Here is a 21,614-nt window from a genome sequence, read left to right as displayed (position 1 = left end):
CTAAATCTCCTTGGTCCATCTTCCATCCATGTGTCCCTTTACCCAGCCGACTCTCATTAGTGTGTATCCTTTCAGAGCATTTCCTGTGCGTTCATATAAAAATAATCTGTTTAAAAATTTTTTTGTATCCTTTTTTTTTTTAACACAAAGGGTATCATTATACATGGGTTTTGCATCTTTTTTCATTCAGTAATGTCTTATAGGTCTTTGCATATAATTACTTGGATATCTTACTCCACTTAAAAAAAAAGTTGTATGATGTTCTTAAGTATTGCTATACAGTAATTTATTTATTCATTCCTCGATGGTCATTCAGGTTGTTCTTTTAGTAATATACACTGAAGTGACATCCTTATATGCTCCTCTTTAAACACATGTGTTTGTCCATAGGTTAGATACTTTATATTGTTATAGAGCTCTGGTACTTAATGATCAGCAACAAATTTCATTTACAACTGATTGCGCTAGCACTGGATAGTGACACCACAGTTGAGAACTGCTGGCCTAGAATACTGCTCTGCTACTGACTTAGTTGGAACTGTAGATATATCTCTTAATACGTCTTTCCATGATTCTCTTCAGTTAAAAAGAAAAAAAAAATGGTTTACCAGTTGTCTTCTCTGCTTCACATGTGGGGAGGATGAAGTTAGATAACAAATATATGCTATAAGAAGTCCAATATAAATCTGAATTCTACTAATTTATAATCTCAGAAGCAGGGACTATATTTTATTCATCTTTGCATGTTTAGAGCACATTACCAGGCTTATAGTGGGCAGTGTTTGTGGAATGGATCCCAGATATCAAGGTGAACCAAAAAGTAGATCACATTTATGAGAAAGTTCTAGGCCAGTAGAATTTTCTTAGATCTTTTACATTATCTAGAATCTGTACATTTTTCACTGAAAACTTTCCACCTTTTTAGCCTTATCTCACTTCCCTTCTACACTACAGCTATAATTCTTCAAATTTATTCTTTCATGGTCTTTCCCGAAATACAAACAGTAGTCAGTGATATCCTGCAAGACTTTTATGATTCATCTGTAATGGCTAAGTTCAAGCACTACATTCTTTGTGAAGTTTCTCCTGCCTCTCCTTAATTCCTCAGTTTTAGGCACTTCCTCCTGATCTGCACTGCAGCTTATACACCGCTAAATGGCACAGAGTGAATGTTGCTGAATGAATGCATGCCCACCTCTGGGACTTGGTGGAATGTCACAGAACCAGGCAGGGATTGGAACTTCAGAGATAAATTATCTGAATCTGGAAAGTGAGAGGCATGTTGTTCTTGCTGACTTGTGGGATTCAGCACATATGGTGCAGAGGAAAGCAATTAGGATCATCCAGGATATGCCCGTGCCTACCCTACTTCTTCAGCCTCATCCTTTATCACACTTTCTCCCTGTTAGTCTCACTCCCTGCACTTTAACATTAACCAGCTACTTGTGGTTTCCCAAACTTGCCATACATTTAAACTCTTTTCCCAGACAACTACTTATGTTTGAAATATTCTTTCCCTCTTGCCTGACCATCTAGCGAACACATTTTTATCTTCCAAAACCCAGCTTAGGTGTTGCCTTCTTTATTTTATTTTTTTTTAAATTATAATCTTGTAATCATTTTGTTTTTCATGTCATCATTCTTCTTTTTTGAATTTTATTTATTTTTTTATACAACAGGTTCTTATTAGTTATCCATTTTATACATATAAGTGTATATATGTCAATCCCAATCTCCCAATTCATCCCACCACCACCCCCCTCCCTGCCACTTTCCCCCCTTGGTGTCCATACGTTTGTTCTCTACATCTGTGTCTCTACTTCTGCCTTGCAAACCAGTTCATCTGTACCATATTTCTAGGTTCCACATATATGCATTAGTATACAATATTTGTTTTTCTCTTTCTGACTTACTTCACTCTGTATGACAGTCTCTGGGTCCATCCACGTCTCTACAAATGACACAGTTTCGTTCCTTTTTATGGCAGAGTAATAGTCCATTGTATATATGTACCACATCTTCTTTATCCAGTCGTCTGTCGATGGGCATTTAGGTTGCTTCCATGTCCTGGCTATTGTAAATAGTGCTGCAGTGAACATTGGGGTGCGTGTGTCTTTCTGAATTATGGTTTTCTCTGGGTATATGCCCAGTAGTGGGATTGCTGGGTCATATGGTAGTTCTATTTTTACTTTTTTAAGGAACCTCCATACTGTTCTCCATAGTGGCTGTATCAATTTACATTCCCACCAACAGTGCAAGAGGGTTCCTTTTTCTCCACACCCTCTCCAGCATTTGTTGTTTCTAGATTTTCTGATGATGACCATTCTAACTGGTATGAGGTGATACCTCATTGTAGTTTTGATTTGCATTTCTCTGATAATTAGTGATGTTGAGCACCGTTTCATGTGCTTCTTGGCCGTCTGTTTGTCTTCTTTGGAGAAATGTCTATTTAGGTCTTCTGCCCATTTTTGGATTGGGTTGTTTGTTTTTTTAATGTTGAGCTGAATGAGCTGTTTATATATTTTGGAGATTAATCCTTTGTCTGTTAATTCATTTGCAAATATTTTCTCGCATTCTGAGGGTTGTCTTTTCATCTTGTTTGTAGTTTCCTTGGCTGTGCAAAAGCTCTTAAGTATCAATAGGTCCCATTTGTTTATTTTCGTTTTTATTTCCATTACTCTAGGAGGTGGGTCAAAAAAGATCTTGCTGTGATTTATGTCAAAGAGTGTTCTTCCTATGTTTTCCTCTAAGAGTTTTATAGTGTCCAGTCTTACATTTAGGTCTCTAATCCATTTTGAGTTTATTTTTGTGTATGGTGTTAGGGAGTGTTCTAATTTCATTCTTTTACATGTAGCTGTCCAGTTTTCCCAGCACCACTTATTGAAGACACTGTCTTTTCTCCATTGTATATCCTTGCCTCCTTTGTCATAGATTAATTGACCATAGGTGCGTGGGTTTATCTCTGGGCTTTCTATCCTGTTCCATTGATCTGTATTTCTGTTTTTGTGCCACTACCATATTGTCTTGATTACTGTAGCTTTGTAGTATAGTCTGAAGTCAGGGAGTCAGATTCCTCCAGCTGCATTTTTTTCCCTCAAGACTGCTTTGGCTATTCAGTGTCTTTTGTGTCTCCATACAAATTTTAAGATTTTTTGTTCTAGTTCCGTAAAAAATGCCATTGGTAATTTATAGGGATTGCATTGAATCTGTAGATTGCTTTGGGTAGTATAGTCATTTTCACAATGTTGATTCTTCCAGTGCATGAACATGGTATATCTCTCCATCTGTTTGTATCATCTTTAATTTCTTTCAGCAGTGTCTTATAGTTTTCTGCATACAGGTCTTTTGTCTCCTTAGGTAGGTTTATTCCTAGTTATTTTATTCTTTTTGTTGCAATGGTAAATGGGAGTGTTTCCTTAATTTCTCTTTCAGATTTTTCATCATTTGTGTATAGGAATGCAAGAGATTTCTGTGCATTAATTTTGTATCCTGCAACTTTACCAAATTCATTGTTTAGCTCTAGTAGTTTTCTGGTGGCATATTTAGGATTCTCTGTGTATAGTGTCATGTCATCTGCAAACAGTGACAGTTTTACTTCTTGTTTTCCAATTTGTATTCCTTTTTTTTCTTTTCCTCCTCTGATTGCCGTAGCTAGGACTTCCAAAACCATGTTGAATAATAGTGGCAAGAGTGGACATCCTTGTCTTGTTCCTGATCTTAGAGGAAATGCTTTCAGTTTTTCACCATTGAGAATGATGTTTGTGGTGGGTTTGTTATATATGGCCTTTATTATGTTGAGGTAGGTTCCCTCTATGCCCACTTTCTGGAGAGTTTTTGTCATAAGTGGGTGTTGAATTTTGTCAAAAGCTTTTTCTGCATCTATTGAGATGATCATATGGTTTTTATTCTTCAATTTGTTAATATGGTGTATCACATTGATTGATTTGTGTATATTGAAGAATCCTTGCGTCCCTAGGATAAATCCCACTTGATCATGGTGTATGATCCTTTTAATGTGTTGTTGGATTCTGTTTGCTAGTATTTTGTTGAGGATTTTTGCATCTATATTCATCAGTGATACTGGTCTGTAATTTTCTTTTTTTGTAGTATCTTTGTCTGGTTTTGGTATCAGGGTGATGGTGGCCTCATAGAATGAGTTTGGGAGTGTTCCTCCCTCTGCTCTATTTTGGAAGAGTTTGAGAAGGATAGGTGTTAGCTCTTCTCTAAATGTTTGATTTGATTCGCCTGTGAAGCCATCTGGTCCTGGACGTTTGTTTGGTGGAAGATTTTTAATCACAGTCTCAATTTCGGTGCCTGTGATTGGTCTGTTTATATTTTCTGTTTCTTCCTGGTTCAGTCTTGGAAGGTTGTGCTTTTCTAAGAATTTGTCCATTTCTTCCAGGTTGTCCATTTTATTGGCATAGAGTTGCTTGTAGTAATCTCTCATGATCCTTTGTGTTTCTGCAGTGTCAGTTGTTACTTGTCCTGTTTCATTTCTGATTCTATTGATTTGAGTCCTCTCCCTCTTTTTCTTGATGAGTCTGGCTAATGGTTTATCAATTTTGTTTATCTTCTCAAAGAACCAGCTTTTAGTTTTATTGATCTTTGCTATTATTTTCTGTTTCTATTTCATTTATTTCTGCTCTGATCTTTATGATTTCTTTCCTTCTGCTAACTTTGGGTTTTGTTTGTTCTTCTTTCTCTAGTTCCTTTAGGTGTAAGGTTAGGTTGTTTATTTGAGATTTTTCTTGTTTCTTGAGGTAGGCTTGTATAGCTATAAACTTCCCTCTTAGAACTGCTTTTGCTGCATCCCATAGGTTTTTGGATCATCGTGTTTTTGTTGTCATTTGTCTCTAGGTATTTTTTGATTTCCTCTTTGATTTCTTCAGTGATTTCTTAGTTATTTAATAACATATTGTTTAGCCTCCATGTGTTTATGTTTTTTCCAGGTTTTTCTCCCTGTGATTGATTTCTAATCTCATAGCATTGTGGTCAGAAAAGATGCTTGATATGATTTCAACTTTCTTAAATTCACTGAGGTTTGATCTGTGACCCAAGACGTGATCTATCCTGGAGAATGTTCCTTGTGCACTTGAGAAGAAAGTGTAATCTGCTGTTTTTGGATGGAATGTCCTATAAATGTCAATTAAATCTAGCTAATCTATTGTGTCATTGAAAGCTTGTGTTTCCTTATTAATTTTCCGTTTGGATGATCTGTCCATTGGTGTAAATGAGGTGTTAAAGTCCCCCACTATTATTGTGTTACTGTCGATTTCCTCTTTCATAGCTGTTAGCAGTTGCCTTATGTATTGAGGTGCTCCTATGTTGGGTGCTTATATATTTACAATTGTTATATCTTCTTTTTGGATTGATCCCTTGATCATTATGTATTGTCCTTCCTTGTCTCTTGTAACATTCTTTATTTTTTTTTTTTAAACATAGGCAGTACACTCTTTTTTTTTTTTTTAATTCACATTCTTTTATTTATTTATTTATTTATTTATTTATTTATTCATGATGGTGTTGAGTCTTTGTTTCTGTGCGAGGGCTTTCTCTAGTTGCGGCAAGTGGGGACCACTCTTCATCACGGTGCGCGGGCCTCTCACTGTCGCGGCCTCTCTTGTTGCGGAGCACAGGCTCCAGACGCACAGGCTCAGTAATTGTGGCTCACGGGCCCAGTTGTTCCGTGGCATGTGGGATCTTCCCAGACCAGGGCTCGAACCCGTGTCCCCTGCATTGGCAGGCAGATTCTCAACCACTGCGCCACCAGGGAAGCCCCGATATGTATGTTCCTATTACCATTTTCTTAATTGTTATGGGTTTGTTTTTGTAGGTCCTGTACTTCTCTTGTGTTTCCCACTTAGAGAAGTTCCTTTCGCATTTGTTGTAGAGCTGGTTTGGTGGTGCTGAATTCTCTTAGCTTTTGCTTGTCTGTAAAGCTTTTGATTTCTCCATCGAATCTGAATGAGATCCTTGCCAGGTAGCGTAATCTTGGTTGTAGGTTCTTCCCTTTCATCACTTTAAATATATCATGCCACTCCCTTCTGGCTTGTGGAGTTTCTGCTGAGGAATCAGCTGTTAACCTTATGGGAGTTCCCTTGTATGTTATCTGTCGTTTTTCCCTTGTTGCTTTCAATAATTTTTCTTTGTCTTTAATTTTTGTCAATTTGATTGCTCTGTGTCTCAGCGTGTTTCTCCTTGGGTTTATCCTGCCTGGGACTCTCTGCGCTTCCTGGACTTGGGTGGCTATTTCCTTTCCCCTGTTAGGGAATTTTTCGACTATAATCTGTTCAAATATTTTCTCAGGTCCTTTCTCTCTCTCTTCTCCTTCTGGGACCCCTATAATTTGAATGTTGTTGCATTTAATGTTGTCCCAGAGGTCTCTTAGGCTGTCTTCATTTCTTTTCATTCCTTTTTCTTTATTCTGTTCCACGGCAGTTAATTCCACCATTCTGTCTTCCAGGTCACTTATCCATTCTTCTGCCTCAGTTATTCTGCTATTGGTTCCTTCTAGTGTATTTTTCATTTCAGTTATTGTATTGTTTATCTCTGTTTGTTTGTTCTTTAATTCTTCTAGGTGTTTGTTCTTTAATTCTTCTAGGTCTTTGTTAAACATTTCTTGCATCTTCTCGATCTTTGCCTCCATTCTTTTTCCGAGGTCCTGCATCATCTTCACTATCATTATTCTGAATTCTTTTTCTGGAAGGTTGCCTATCTCCCCTTCATTTAGTTGTTTTTATGGGGTTTCATCTTGTTCCTTCATCTCGTACATAGCCCTCTGCCTTTACATCTTGTCCATCTTTCTGTGAATGTGGTTTTTGTTCCACGGGCTGCAGGATTGTAGTTCTTCTTGCTTCCGCTGTCTCGGTGTTGCCTTCTTTAATTAATCGTTTCCTTAAATCCTCCACTTCCCTCAGATTTGATGGTTCCCTTCTTTGTTTCCCATGTATACTGCAGCACAACTCAGTTACAATTCAGTTATTATATTTACTTGTTGATGTATTGTCTTCCCCTACTAAAATGTAAATTTCTTGAGTGGAGGCAACTGTGCTTCTATTAATTTTAATATTTTCAGCACCCATTATCATATAGAGTGAGTAGTAGACACTCAACAAATGTTTATTGAGTAAGCAAAATATGTATACTATATAGTACATATGCAAGTATAATATATAACAATAATACATTAGAAAACGTGTCATTTCATAAATCAAAATGTTAAGTAGATGATCACTTTCATATATTTTTGCAGTTCATATTTCTTATTATGGAAGTCTCTAGATTTATGGATAAGTATGGTATAATGAGATTTCTGGTTCTTTATTCAACTATTTTATACAATTAAAAATATTGAGTATTCTCTAAGGGTATCTATAATTGGAGAATTGTGAAATAGATTTATATGTAATAAATCTGCTGAGATAGAAGTTTCTGTACAGTTTTGAGATTATTCTTGACCATCTAATATAAAATTCATTCCCCATAACTATAACAAGATTAATAGCCAACTTTTCAACAGTTTTGTAGTGTTAGATTTGAAAGACTGGCACATAACAAAAAACAAAATTATTTTATTTTAGAGAGTTGATTCAATTTAATATTGTTTCACTGTTTTAACCACTCATTTTAAATACACTATAATTTCTTTTGAAGATTCTGAATACTGTTATAGTAATAAAATCTTTCATTTAAATGTTTTCCTTTGCACATAGATCCTTATGTATTTTCTCCATTAGCAGGCTTAGCAGTCTCATGATTCACCACAGTTGTCAATTACCAATCAAGTGTATGTATATGATTTTAAAATTACTGATTTAACTATTTGTTAGTTATTAAAGGTTTTGGAGATCGAGAATAACTGTGCATTTATACTGTGTCTAACTCATGAAGTTAATCATCACACTCTCAGTGCCATAACACACACACATACCTAGCATCTGGCCAGCAGTCTATGCTGGGGAGAAGTCAGCTAAGGGCCATGACAGTAGAAGGAAGATGGGCAAAGTTAGATGAGATGAACAGAAAAAACAGGGGTCAAGGAAGGGGTTGAAACTGCATGGAGATCAGTTGGTGAAACTTCTTATAACTTTCTCTGAATCTTCATCTTAAAATGCCATTCTAGATTAATATTTTAACCAAATTATTATAATTTTCACATATCACTGAGACTGTTAGTTCATTCCAAATGTTTATGGTTGATGTAAGATGTAAACTGGTTCTTTCAAGTGCTTTCATTTCCTTTTCTCCTCTTTTTTTCCCTTTTACCCATAAATAGGAGCTTATTATCATATCACATATTTATATCATGTTTTCTTTTAAAGATATTTGCATACAGGATGCATTAGCCAAAAATTACATTAAAAGGGGCACACTCAGAAGTAACTTTGTTTCCATCTTAAAGCCCTAATGTATTGAAAGATAATAATGGGGTATGAATTGGAAAATACACACAAGGTAGTTAGTTATATAATATGTTTTGATGGATTATAACCATTCTGCCTTAGATTTATTGCACTTTTCTTGATCCTTAGAAAATGGTAGCACTCACCACAAAACCACAATACATAAATTGCCAAGTGTGGCTGACTTGCACATTCCTTTTAGAGGAACTTATAACTGGTAAGCCTTTTAACCATAAGAAATGGTCAACGTTCAATGAACTTGAGGCAGTGTATTAAGTGAGAAATTTGGGAAGTTTTTTTTTAAGAGGAGGTAATGTGGATCATTATATTACTTCAGTTATTAATATTTACTGTTTTTCTTTAGAAAATAAATTACTGTAGGCTTATAAAATTGAGAAATACATTTTCTGGTAACATAATCCTTTGTTCCCTTTAAGCTTTTAACTAACACTAAATCTCAACATGATAGGTAACTTAAAGTAAGTAGCATTTAGGTGACTAACTTGGTGTGTTTCTGTTATTTTATTTTTGCAAATATCTATGTAAAATGATTCAGTATTACAGCTGTTTTATGCTACAGTTTATGCTACAGGTGAATTATACTTATCCTGTTTTTAATTGTAAATGATGATAGTATTTGAATTTTAGATTTTTAATTGCCATAGCTATAATTCTTACATTTTAAATCTTAGGAAAATAATTTGATATTATAGAATTTGGGGGGCAGCAAGTTTGCTTTGCCTTAATAAAGATGTAATATCATGCTCCAAGAAATACAGTTCTAAAAATTTGCTGTTAAAATTAATTTTGAGATTTTTCATATTCAATTAATGACATTTGTAAATTCTTTTAAAGTTAATCAGATGTGAAGTGCATCAACTATTACCTACTTGGCATTTGATGAGATACTTACATACTACACCAATAATGAAAAAGGTATTTAAAATAGTGTATATAATTAGGAAGGTAATACTTTTTTTTTTTAAGTTGAATTCTGAAATCTTCATTGAGGCCAAAAAGTTTCAAAATTTGCTTTAACTTTAAAAAAGTTATAGCTAACTCACTGCACAGTCTGATCCTGTCAGCCAGTCCACAGAGAGACACAAGTTAAAGTTAGTAATAAGAAACTGTTAACATCATATTGACAACCAAATATGTTAAGTTGAAACATTCTACCTTCCAATTAGACATCCTGGGGAATTGAGTAACTGTTGTTGAGGTCAGGGGCTTTGCAGTACAGACAGTTCTGTTACAATTTGACATATGTGTTCCTAAAAAACACCATACTATGGAAAATAATACAGTCAAAAAATAAAAAAACAATACCCTACAAGACTTACAGGAAACATGGAATTGGGGTACAACACTCAAAATGTCATCAGTGAACATTTAGAAAGACAGGAACCTTAAAAAACATGATAGTGTAGTTTTACACATGTTAAATGGCTAAGAAATATGTAAATACTTGTACAATATTTATACAAATAAATATTGTACTTTGCTTTTAAACCCTCCTGAAGTTTGCCTTGTAAAAGAAGTTTCCACATAGTTGTGGAAACTTGTTATTGTGAAGTGATTGAAGAAGGGTTTTCTGAAATCACAAGGGAAGTTGAACACAAGTTGTGGATGGGTGTGACTGATTCCACGAAGATGCAGTGAGCTAAGGTAGCTGGCAGATGTTTGAGGTGTGTTCACATTCACATTTTGTGTATTCACATGCAGCTTGTTTCAGCTGAGTATGGTTTTCTGCATTCACCTAGTGTTTCTGGCAGATGAAATCACAGCAAAATTCATTTAGTGTTCAAATTGTTCCCTAACATATCAATTGCATTGAAACAAATTTACAGTTTCAAAACAAGTATTACAGCAGCACTGACATAGCCAAGGGTAAGGCAAACACTTTTAGTTTGGAGGGATAGCTACCATTTTTTATAGTAGTCTTTAATCTAGATGTATTCTGATCTGTATTTAGAGATTTATTGCAACAATATTTTTTGAACATCTACTACTTGCCTTACACTTTCTAAGTATTCAGGGTACAGCAGCAGTGAACAAGGTAGTCTCTCCACTTTGAAACTAACATTACTTGTGTAAAAATTTCTGTTTGTTGTCAAGGGTTAGTTTTAAGAGGTAAAATTGGATAGATGAATGGAAGAGGAAGTCTGGTAAAAAGAGTCTACTGGGCAGCAAGGCTTTTCTCTAACCTCTTAAATATATATACTTTTACAAGACAATTTCCTAGGGTTCTATCCAACTCAAGATTCCATTGTTTATAGAAAAAATTATCATTTCTGGAAGTCACTATGGAAATCAGAGTTAAATTTTAGGATGGTATATATGGTTAAAGTGGAAAGACCTCCTTCTTGTCCGTAAGCTAAAGGAGAATCCCAGTGCAGTTGAGAAGTGAATTTTAGTTTTATATATTTCATCCTATTTCTCTGTGATATTTCAGCATGAACTATATATTTTTTGTTATAATAATTAAATTTGTTCCAGCAAAACTCAACCATGTACAAACTGGGCAAAGATAAAGTATGTATACCAGTTTACATAATAATACTAAACCGTCAGTGTTAACTCAAGATCTTCTATAATAAGGGCCACTGTACACTTGCAGCCTTCATTGGCCTTTCTCGTCTTCTCTTGTAGATACTCACCACCCCAAACTCTTTCTTCATAATTCCCTTTCCTCCTGTCCCTCCTTCTTTTAGCCAGACAGGTGACTGACTCATTGTCTCCAGAACCTGCCCAGTATTTGGTTGCCTTGCTTCATACTTTAACCTTCTTATTTAAGTACCCATGATTCAAGACCCTCCCACACCCTCCCTCAGCCCAGAGAGCCCTTTAAACACCTATAGCACAGTTTATATCACTTATCTGGCACTTATATGCAACCTAATATTTGGTTTTCAGGTAGCTTTATCTGAGTTACCCAATTAAAACAAATTATTTGTCCCATATACATGGGAAAGGAAGGCCTCAAAGGCTCAGTCAACTCCTTCAGTATTCTGCAGCCAGAGTGGCCTGCAGCTGTGTTTGCTAAGGTTTTGTTCCTTTGTACTTTGTGGAAATTCATGATATTTAGAATAAATAATTATTACTACTAGTGTTTGTAATTTCTGCTACAGGCGAAGCAAGTGTAATACCATTAATTTTCACTGTGTTATCACTAACCCTGTAAATTCTTGGAGTTTCCTTCATTTTACAAGGAAGAAATGATAGTGTTAATGGCTACCATTTACGTAAGCTATTTTATTTACTTGTTTGCTTGCTCTGTGTTCCTTTTTATTATCTTATGTGTATTACTCATTTAATTCTCAAAATCATGTGAGGTAGCTACTCTGTCATCACCATTTTGTAGGTGAAGAAACTGAGACACAGAGGAGTTTAATGATTTGCCCAAGAAGACACTGCAAGTAAGTGACAGATTAAACTTCATAAATAAATGAGCACAAATTATAGAATCCTAGAATTTATACTTAACCAGCCATTTAATTGTCTCATCTTATTAAATGAAACAATGCCCACTAATGTAGAAATTGAGGGTGAAATATTTAGCAGTGTTATTTCTGTTTTTAATTATTAATATGTTCTTTCGCCAGAAAATTTTAGAAACAGATGGTTAAAGTAGAGTATTGTTTCTTGAAATTCTACTGCTTAGGAAAGTTTTAAGCTTATCTGAGAGTTACATTTAATTTATTCATTGATTTCTTTTTTTAATAAGACTTTAATAATAAAGGCCAACACTTTGTCAAGTTTAAATTACGTAAATCTAAGTAGTTTATATAAGATACATTACCAGTTACTCCTTCTTTTTTATTTATTTTTTTATAAATTTATTTATTTATTTACTTATTTATTTATGGCTGCATTGGGTCTTCGTTTCTGAGCGGGGGCTACTCTTTGTTGTGGTGCACAGGCTTCTCACTGCGGTGGCTTCTCTTGTTGCAGAGCACAGGCTCTAGGTACGTGTGTTTCAGTAGTTGTGGCATGAGGGCTCAGTAGTTGTGGCGTGCAGGCTCTAGAGCACAGGCTCAGTAGTTGTGGCGCACAGGCTTAGTTGCTCTGTGGCATGTGGGATCTTCCTGGACCAGGGATCGAACCCATATCCCCTGCATTGGCAGATGGATTCTTAACCACTGCACCACCAGGGAAGTCCGCTCCTTTTTTTTTTAAACTTGGATCTCTGGGAATTTTGCTTTGCTCCATCATTTATTTTGTATGGTACCTCCTGGACAGGAGCAGTCAACTTTAATCTTTTACATATTTGTATAGTCATAGTTTGGGGGTTTTGTTTGTTTTTTAATCTCTTATCAAGGTTTGTTTAAAAGTAATACATCTCATCTAAATCTATAATTTCAATAGTAGAATAGTAGTGTTTACCCCTATCCCCTCCCCTCTCATCTCTCCCCATTTCTCCTGGGGTTAGAATTGCGAGACCTTTGCTGTTTTCTCGGACTTGATGGAAAGCCAGCTTCTGGTCACATATGGTTAATATTCTACAGTTTTTTCATTAACAACACACACACTTTTCTTACCAAAATGCTAGTAGGGGAGGGACCTTGGCGATATAATCCACCCCTCATAATAGATTAAGTGGCTAGGCTAACAGTATTTACAGGAAAAAGTAATATAAATACTGAATATGGATTGAAGCAAAAAATTGTGAAATAAGTATTGGGCAGATGGACATAGGAGTGAAGAAGCATGGTTATGTTCTGGGATGGGAACTAAGTTATAAAGCTAACTCTTCATTTTCCACAGTAGGAAATCCATAGAAAATGTATAAAATTGAAAAATCAAGAAATAGCCCTATAATCATCTTTGTAGGATGTGGAGAAACAGCTCAGTGTTGACAGTGGAATATGGAATAGGATAAAAGTGGAGAGGCATGAGACAGGGAAATTGCTGGTTTCTCGATAAACTTTGTAGTACTATTTGGCTTTTAAAAAACTATGTACGTGTTTTCTTCTTTAAATTTTTATTTAATTTTTCATTATAGGGTATGTCCTTAAAATAGTTCCAGAACAAAAAGTTAAGATATTTTAAAATCAATTTTTGTATATAATGTTTAGTGTTTGGGCTGGAAGAAATGTTGGCCTTTAGGGAAAAAATTAATAATGACTGTATAATGTTTTATACATAATATAACCAAGAATATTTTTCTTTGAGTGTTCTTAAATTATATGGTAGGATTGTCTCATCTATGCTCAGATTTTAGTTAATGCCAGCACCATAGATGCCTCTCAGATGTTTATCTGCAGCCTAGACCTCTCCTCTGAGCTCCAGGTCCATATATCCCGACTCCCTCTGTGATATCACTGTTTTGAGGTTTTAAAGGTACCCTAGACTCAGTATGTTCAAAACTAAACTTAGAATCTACCCCTTTGTTTTCTTGGACCTTTTCTGTTGTTCCCTAGTTTATAGATGGGACCACCATCTGAGCAAATAAGAAAGCAACCTTTATACCTCCTTCTTTACCCCAATATCTAATCCATCTCAAAGTTCTATTAAAGTTTACTTCCTAAATATCCCTGAAGATTTTCCTTCTACTCACTGTCCATTGCTATCTCTGCAGTTACAAGCTATTAACCTTTTCATGGCTGACTACAGCATTTTTCTAACTGGTCTTCTCATACATTCTTTTGCCCCTTTTCTCTGTACTGTAGCCATTCTTCATACAAACAGGATTTCTTGATCATGTCACCTTTCCTGCCTCTGAGCTTAAATCTTTCAGTGGCTTCCCCTTACCCTGAAGCTAAAACCTCCAAATTTTAATGGCCCAAAAGGCACTTCACGGTGTGGCCCCTACCTGCTTCTTGCTGCTGCGCTCTCTAGTCTTTCCTCATGTACTCCCCTCCAGTCTGTTTTTGAATGATGTGAAAGGGGTGAAAAAGATTACTGTGTCAGCAACAAGGTAGACTGAGATAGCAGGCAGCAGATCTGGTAGCAGGAGGCAGACAGAAGATAAAATAGTGGACAAGTTAAAATAGTTACCTAAATTATGAGCTTGTTTTGATGTGCCTTTAATCCAGGAATGTCTGTGGCCTGGAGAGCAAGGGTATAGACTCTAATACTTGTATCTCCACCATGGTGTCTGCTGCCTACGAGGCACTCCTTAAGTTCGTGGGTTGTGGATGATGATGATAGGCCAACTTTAAATATCCAGTTACCTCATAAATGCTCAAAGTTTGATCAGACCTATAAGTCCTGTTGCTTTGCTTTATCGTTGTTTTTTAATCTGAAGACTGTGGTCTCTTCTTGTGAGTCCAGTTAAACCGTTATTTGTGTTATACTCTTACAGTCCTGGAAGAATTCACCATGGTAAACAATAGTGAAAATGAAGACTTGATAATTATCATAACATGAAGTCTGAGTGAGCCATTAACCGATACTTAGTACTCTGCACTGTCATAATATTGAGAGGTCAGAAATAAATTGCTTACATACTCTAAGAAAGGAAAGAACATGGCACATTTTGTAAATCTTGCCAGTATATTTACGGTTGGGTTTTGTAGTACTGTGTATACTCTGCTACAATTTAGAATCCTTAAGAAATTATTCCTCCTAGATCATTTGAGCTGGTGGCAGGTTAGGTGCCAAAATTTTGCACCTACTGTTAGAAGCATACCTATAAAGTATGATTTCTTTATTTTCTCAGAAGAGCAGTCATTTTGCATCTTAACCATAGAAAATATATTTCTATTTATTATTAGAAATAATTTTCCAGATTAAGTTGTAAAGTATTTCTTGGTTTTCCTTTCATAATTAAATAAATACCTGTTTGTTTCAGTAATGTGTTTAGTTGTAAAACTTATTCACTCACCCACAAAGGCTACATTTAAAAATAGTTATCTTGCCTTGTCCTTAAAGTTTACTTTTGCTGGATGCAGAATGTGGGTTGATTGTTTATTTTCCCTTTCAGCACTTAAATTTTGTCATTTCAGTATCTTCTGGACTCCACTGTTTTTTATGAGAAGTCGGCATTCATTTGAATTGTTGTTTCCCTATATTTCATTTCTTTGGCTCCTTTCAAGATTTTCTTTTTCTTTGATTTTCAGCACTTCTACTGTTAGGCTGCTGTGTGGTTTTCTTTGGCTTTTCCTGTTGAGGGTTTGCTGATCTTCTTGATCAAGATCTTTTTTTTTTGTTTGTTGTTTTTAAAACAGGCTCTGGCCAGTTTTATTATAGAAAAATTTTGCATGATTTACTTTTCACCAATCTGTTTTGGCATGCTTCTAATGATCTCAGAATCACCTGGATCATTGATAGCCATTGTGCATATTCTTTGGTATTTCCCACACGCTGTGCCCAATTCAACATTATTGCCACTGTAGATGGATACCAGTTTTGGCCAACATGGCATAATACTCTGTTTCAGATTTCCTCAACCTGAGCAGTTGTTGGTGAGGATGACAGGTTTCACTTTGCCTTGTCTTATTTTCAGAGCCTGCATGTACCCCAGCATGTACTTTCCACTTTTCATAAGGAGTTGGAATCTTGAGTTGATCTGGAGTCTAGAGTTGATTGACTTAGGCAACTTTTTTGTCTTCTTTATGACCACCACCTTCCTGCCTTAGGTGCAGGATGGCGCCCAACGAAGAGCAACCTCCAAGATGGCCGGGGAGCCAGTCAAGATCTTCTTGATGTGTAAATTTATATCATTTACTAACTTGGGGAAATTTTTAGCCACTGTTTCATTAAATACTTTTTTCTACCCCATTCTCTCTCCCCTTTTCTTCTGGGTTTCCACTTACAGGTATATTATATTAGAGTTATTGATTCTTTCTCACAGGCCCCTGAGGGTCTGTTCGTCTCCCTACCTCAACCATTCTTCTTTTCCTCCACTCTTCAGGTTAGAATGATTTCTATTGCTTTGTCTTCAAGTTCACTGACTCTTTCGTCTGTCATTTCTGATCTGTGGTTAAATCTAGCCAGTGAATTTTTTTATTTCAGAAATTTTTCACTTCTTGAATTTGTATTTTTTTAATAGTTTCTTTTTTCTTTTTTTTTTTTTTTTTTGGCTGAGAAATCCAAGTATATTTGCCTTTACATTCTTGAACATAGTTAAAATAGCTGCTTTAAAATCCTTATGTGCTAATTCTAGCATCTGGGTCATCTTGGGTTTGGTCTCCCTTAGTTGCCTTTCTCTTGAGAATGGGTCAGTTTTTCCTCTTTCTTATGTGTAATAATTTTAGTTTATAACTTGGACATTGTGAATGACACATTGTAGAGACTCTGGAGTCTACTGTGTTCCTCTAGTGGGTATTGATGTTTTGTTGGTGGTTTGCTTCCTTACTTGTTTGTTTCAGTAGGCAGTTAACTTGGCTGAAATCAAACTTCAAACTGAAATGTCAGTTCTGTTATTTTAACCTTAGCCTGGCCATTTGGAATCTCTCGCATATATGTGTAGTTTGGGGATCAGAGATACGTGAAGAATTTATACACAGAATTTGGTGCTTCTCTCCTTTCTATGATTTACTGGCTAGATTTTCAGCTGTTGTGGTCATGCCACAACATGACCTATCCTTTGGTTCATTAAGTGAGTAAGACTACAGATTTACTTGTTTGGGTTTTAGCTGAGCAAACCAACTGAGGCCTGCTCTCTGGCTAAAAGCCATTTAAAAAATGGAAAATCACCCTGTGCTGTCCACTTCTTCTACGTACTGACTTCCTTCACCTCCCCACCCCCAGCACCACCACTCTCCCTTTGCTGTTTCTGCCTTCAATGTCTTTATATGTTGTCTAGTTATAGAAGTTGCTCATGAGAGAATTCGTCCAGTAGGAGCTACTTAGGCATTACAGGAAGTGGAATCCCTAAAATACAGTTGTACGTTTGAACAATTTTCTTGTTAGTGTACTTGATAGTCTTTATTAGAAAAGCAAGCAAGTGTGATAAGAGTTTTTCAAAGAACTTTAGAAATTTCTGTATATGTTTTAACAATAGAATAAGTTGAAATTTATTTTCATGATTCATCCACTTTTAAATAAGAAAGGTTGTCCTGAATTAGACTGAGAATTTATTTATTTGCCTCTCCCTCAAATTATGTATATAAATTTCCAATCTAGATTATTTGAAATGCATTTTAGAAGCAAAAAATATGAAGAAACCATCCAGTAAAACCTTTATTTCATCCAACAAATGTTACATCTTTGACTGAGATCCTGGGGATACAGCAGTGAACTTCAAAGTTCTTAATCCTGTGGAGCTAACGCTTTAGGGATAGGCAATGGGTAGGTAGGTATGTCAGATATTGATAAATGCTATGAAGTAAAAGCAAGGTATGAGGATGTGATAGGGAGGGAAGGGAAACAAGTGTGGCATTATTTTAGATAGAGAGATTGGTCAAGGAAGCAGTCTCTGAGGAAGTGACATTTGATCAGAGGTGTTAATGAAGTAAGAGAGAGAGCCATGGAAGTATCTGGGTGAAAAGTGTTCCAGGCAGAAGGAGCGACGAGTCTAAAAGCCCTAAGGGAGGAATGAGATTGGCTTCTCTTTGGAAAGTAACCAGTGTGAGGGAACTTAGTTTGGAACTGAGGGAATAAAGATGGTGGTAGGAGACAAAGTCCCACGGGTGGTAGTTAGCCAGGGGCCTTGTGTAGGATTTTGCGCCAGGGAAATGATTGTTCTGATTTACTTTTCACAAAGATCACTCTGTTCAAAAGAGTGGGAGGTGGGGGTAGAGCAAAGAGTTAAGGCAGGGAGGAGACCAGTTAGGAGACCTTCGCAGTAGTAGTCTAGGTGAACTATGATGGTGGCTTGGACAAGAGCAGTAATAGAGGTGGGGAGAAGTGGTCAGATTCAGAATATTCTTTTGCAGATAACAGCCAACAAAACTTTATAATGGATTAGATATGGCATGTGAGAAGGACCAACTGAATGACTGGTGGTACCATCTCTCTTTCACGGAGGTGAAAGAGACTGGGAAAGATTTGGTTTGGATGGGGGAAAATTGAGAGTTCAATTTTGGACATAGTAAGTTTGAAGTGAATTTTAGATATCCAAAAGGATATGTGAGGCAGGCAGCTGGTTGTATTAATCTGGAACTCGAGGGAGAGAGAGCTCCCTTGGAGTTGGACGTACAGATTTGCAAAGCCTCTCTTTAAAGTAGTGTGTTTGGATGAGATTACCTTGAAGAGGAATGTAGGTGTAATTGAAAAGAAACCCTGGATCTGAACTCCATAACTCGCCAACATTTAGATGTTCCGAAAGGGAAGAGGATCTGACAAAGAAAACTGAGAAGGAGCTGCTAGTGGGTAGGAGGAAATCCAGAAGAGTATAAATCTCAGAAGCCAAGTGAAGAAATTGTTTAAAGAATGAGGGAGTGGTTGACTAGTTCATAAGCTACAGAGAGGTCTGGTGAGATGAGGCCTGAGGAGTGACTGTTAAGTTTGACAACCTGAAGATCCAGGACAGCTTTGATAAGTGTAGTTTCAGTGGAGAAAAACTATGAAAACCTGACTGGGGTAGATTTAAAAGTGATAAGAGGAAGGAAATGAAGACAAAGTATAAACCACCCTTTCAAGGAGTTCAGCCCAAAAGAGGAAATGGGCAGATAAATGAGCTGATAGCTGGAGTGAAGTCAAGGAGGCTTTCTCAAGATGAGCAGTACTGTAGCCTGTTTATTGCCCCTTATTGTTGTGTTTAAATATCTTTACTAATTTCCAGTACTTTCCTTTTCTCCTGCAACCCATTTCTAGAAACACTACATTGAGTGCTAAAAATTGTGTGTATGTGTGTGTGTGTGTGTGTGTGTGTGTTTTAGAAATAGATTTGAGAAATGTGTGATGCAAATAACTTGGTTTGGCAGTGCTTTTACCTATGAGATGTAACTAAGCTGAAGTCACACAGACAAAAGAATTAAGGAAAAATTAACCAAATGATAATAAAAAGCTTGAGAGTCTTTACCAAACATGATATCTCAATGAGCTTTTATTGTGTTGAGGATTCAGGAGTCCTATCATAACTAAATTTACTCAAAAGTGTTTTAATATCTACTGTTATGCTGAAAACTGTCTACAAAGTGCTAGGTGTGTAATAATGGACAAAAGAGACCTAATTACTATATTCATAGAGTTTACAGACTTGTATTTAAGCTTATGGAAAAGAGAAATACTACAGATAAGAAATTTGTTTTAAAGAGATTGTCTTATTGTCAAATTTATACTAAAATGAAATGTATTTTAATTATTATGCAAATGGAATGATTTTAAATATTTTAATATGTTATTTAGGTTTAATATACTTTATACTATTTATATCTCAAAGAGGCTTTCAAGATTAAACACGGTTTACATTAGGAATATTAGGAATATAAATAAGTTAGGTAATTCTCAACTTGGGCCATACGTTAGAATCACTTGGGGAGCTTTTAAATATCCATACACTCATGCTGCTCCCAACCAATTAAATCAGAACCTCTGGGGTTGGGGCCCAAGCATTAGTATTTTTAAAATACTGATTTTATAGAAACAGAGGGAATAAAATGCTGCTAAGCCCCTGAGAATGAATTGATTACACATTTAAAGATTAAGTATATCTGAAAATTAAGGCAAAATATCAAATGTTTTGATTTACAGATCAGTTTTAGACAAAGCAGGCAAAGCTATTTGTAGGACCAAACTTTTTCAGGATCCAAACTTTAAAAATTTTAAGTAGAATAAACAAGATTACTTACTTTAGGCTGTCCTCTGATCATTAAGAAAAAAATCAGTAAAGTTACTCAGTTTTCCCTTTTAAAACAACCTTGACAGTTTCTTATTTGAATGCCTTTTGGTACAGCCATTATAAAGCATTTTTCAGTTTTCCCTTTTAAAACAACCTTGACAGTTTCATTTGAATGCCTTTTGGCACAGCCATTATAAAGCATACAAATACATAGGAATTAGAACATTTTAAAGTTTGCCATCAGTAGTTATAAACTGAAAAGACAGTATAACTATATGGGAAGCATTATAGGACTAAATAATATTTTTATAGTTTATATTAAATGTTAGGTACTAAAGCACATACCCTTTTGTATTGAAATTTTAAATCCACAACAATATTCATTCTATAACAGTTCTCATTAAAGTTTTTTTTCTTTCTTTCACAGAAAATGCTTGGACAGAAGAGATGAGTACTGTTTCCACTAAGGCCTAGAATTGCCTACTGTACAAATAGTCCTGATCAGGCAATATACGAATGGCCCAAGGAAGCCACCAAATTGATTTTCAGGTTTTACATGACCTGCGACAAAAATTCCCTGAAGTACCTGAAGTTGTTGTATCCAGGTGCATGTTACAGGTCAGTGTTCAATGATTTCTGAATTTATTAATACAAACTTGGTATTTTTTTAAACACTGAAAGAAAACTCTTTTATCTTCTTTGGCATTAGTGTGCTATGATGGAGAGATGAGCTTTGGTGTCTGATAGTCATGTGGCCTTTAGCAAGTTATTAGGCTCTCTGTACCCCATCTGTCATATGGATAATACCTACCTTGTAAAGTAGATATGAGGATTAAATGAGATCTCAATATAAAGCACTGATACATGGTCCACACTTACTGTGAACTTGCTTCACTCCCCCCTTTCCCCATTTTGCCAGAACTTTTAAAAATTCCAGGTCTTCATATGAAAGTGAGAAAATCATTAAATAAGGAATCAGGAAACTTGGGATCTAATCCTAAATGGGCACCCTAAACATATTTGACAAGTAATATGCCTTCTTTTGTACTTTAGTTTTCTTATCTGTAAAATGAGGAAATTTGACTAGACAATGCCTGAAGTCCCAATTCTAAAAAAAAAAAAAGTTTCTTTTTATATCTTTTAATTTAATCTGTAAGTTTTCCAATTAATACCACTATCTAATAAATTTTTACATTTTTCTTAGTATGTACAATTTTAGAAATCCGTAATTCTAAATATTTAGTGATAGTGTACCTTCTCATTTGATTAAACTGGAAATCTTTCTATCAAGAACTATTTTTCAGCTTGTTAAAATGGAGATATAAAAAAGTGATTTGGTTTCAGACATATTTATTCTTGATGAATGATTTTTAAAGTTTGAAATTATATGAAACTTTAAAGGCTCAATATCTGTACTTGATATCAAGTGACTACATTTTGTTCACACCCTATCATCTTTTATCTATACATTTAATTGGTCTACCCACCTTTAGTCTAACCCAGCTTTGGTCTTTCCTATCTATCCTCCTCACTTCTGCTAAAAA

General features: G+C 35.6%; 1 protein-coding gene and 1 pseudogene across 4 annotated transcripts in view; one reads left to right on the top strand and one right to left on the bottom strand.

Annotated features, from left to right (window-relative positions):
* TAB2 (TGF-beta activated kinase 1 (MAP3K7) binding protein 2) overlaps positions 1–21,614 on the top strand; it is an 84,959-nt gene that overhangs the window by 27,152 nt on the left and 36,193 nt on the right. For 3 of the 4 annotated variants that reach the window (XM_057527946.1, XM_057527945.1, XM_007196896.3), the window contains one exon: positions 20,498–20,688. The exons of the other annotated variant lie outside the window; for it this stretch is intronic. In XM_057527946.1, coding sequence (XP_057383929.1) covers positions 20,587–20,688 — 102 coding nt within the window. In that variant the 5' untranslated portion in view covers positions 20,498–20,586. The remainder of the gene's footprint in view (positions 1–20,497; positions 20,689–21,614) is intronic. 4 annotated transcript variants of the gene reach the window in all.
* LOC103011929 (60S ribosomal protein L30-like) lies at positions 15,610–16,912 on the bottom strand (annotated as a pseudogene).

The sequence above is a fragment of the Balaenoptera acutorostrata genome, chromosome 14 (genome assembly GCF_949987535.1).
Source record: "Balaenoptera acutorostrata chromosome 14, mBalAcu1.1, whole genome shotgun sequence".
Taxonomy (NCBI): Eukaryota; Metazoa; Chordata; class Mammalia; order Artiodactyla; family Balaenopteridae; genus Balaenoptera; species Balaenoptera acutorostrata.
This window is presented reverse-complemented; position numbering and strand designations above follow the sequence as displayed.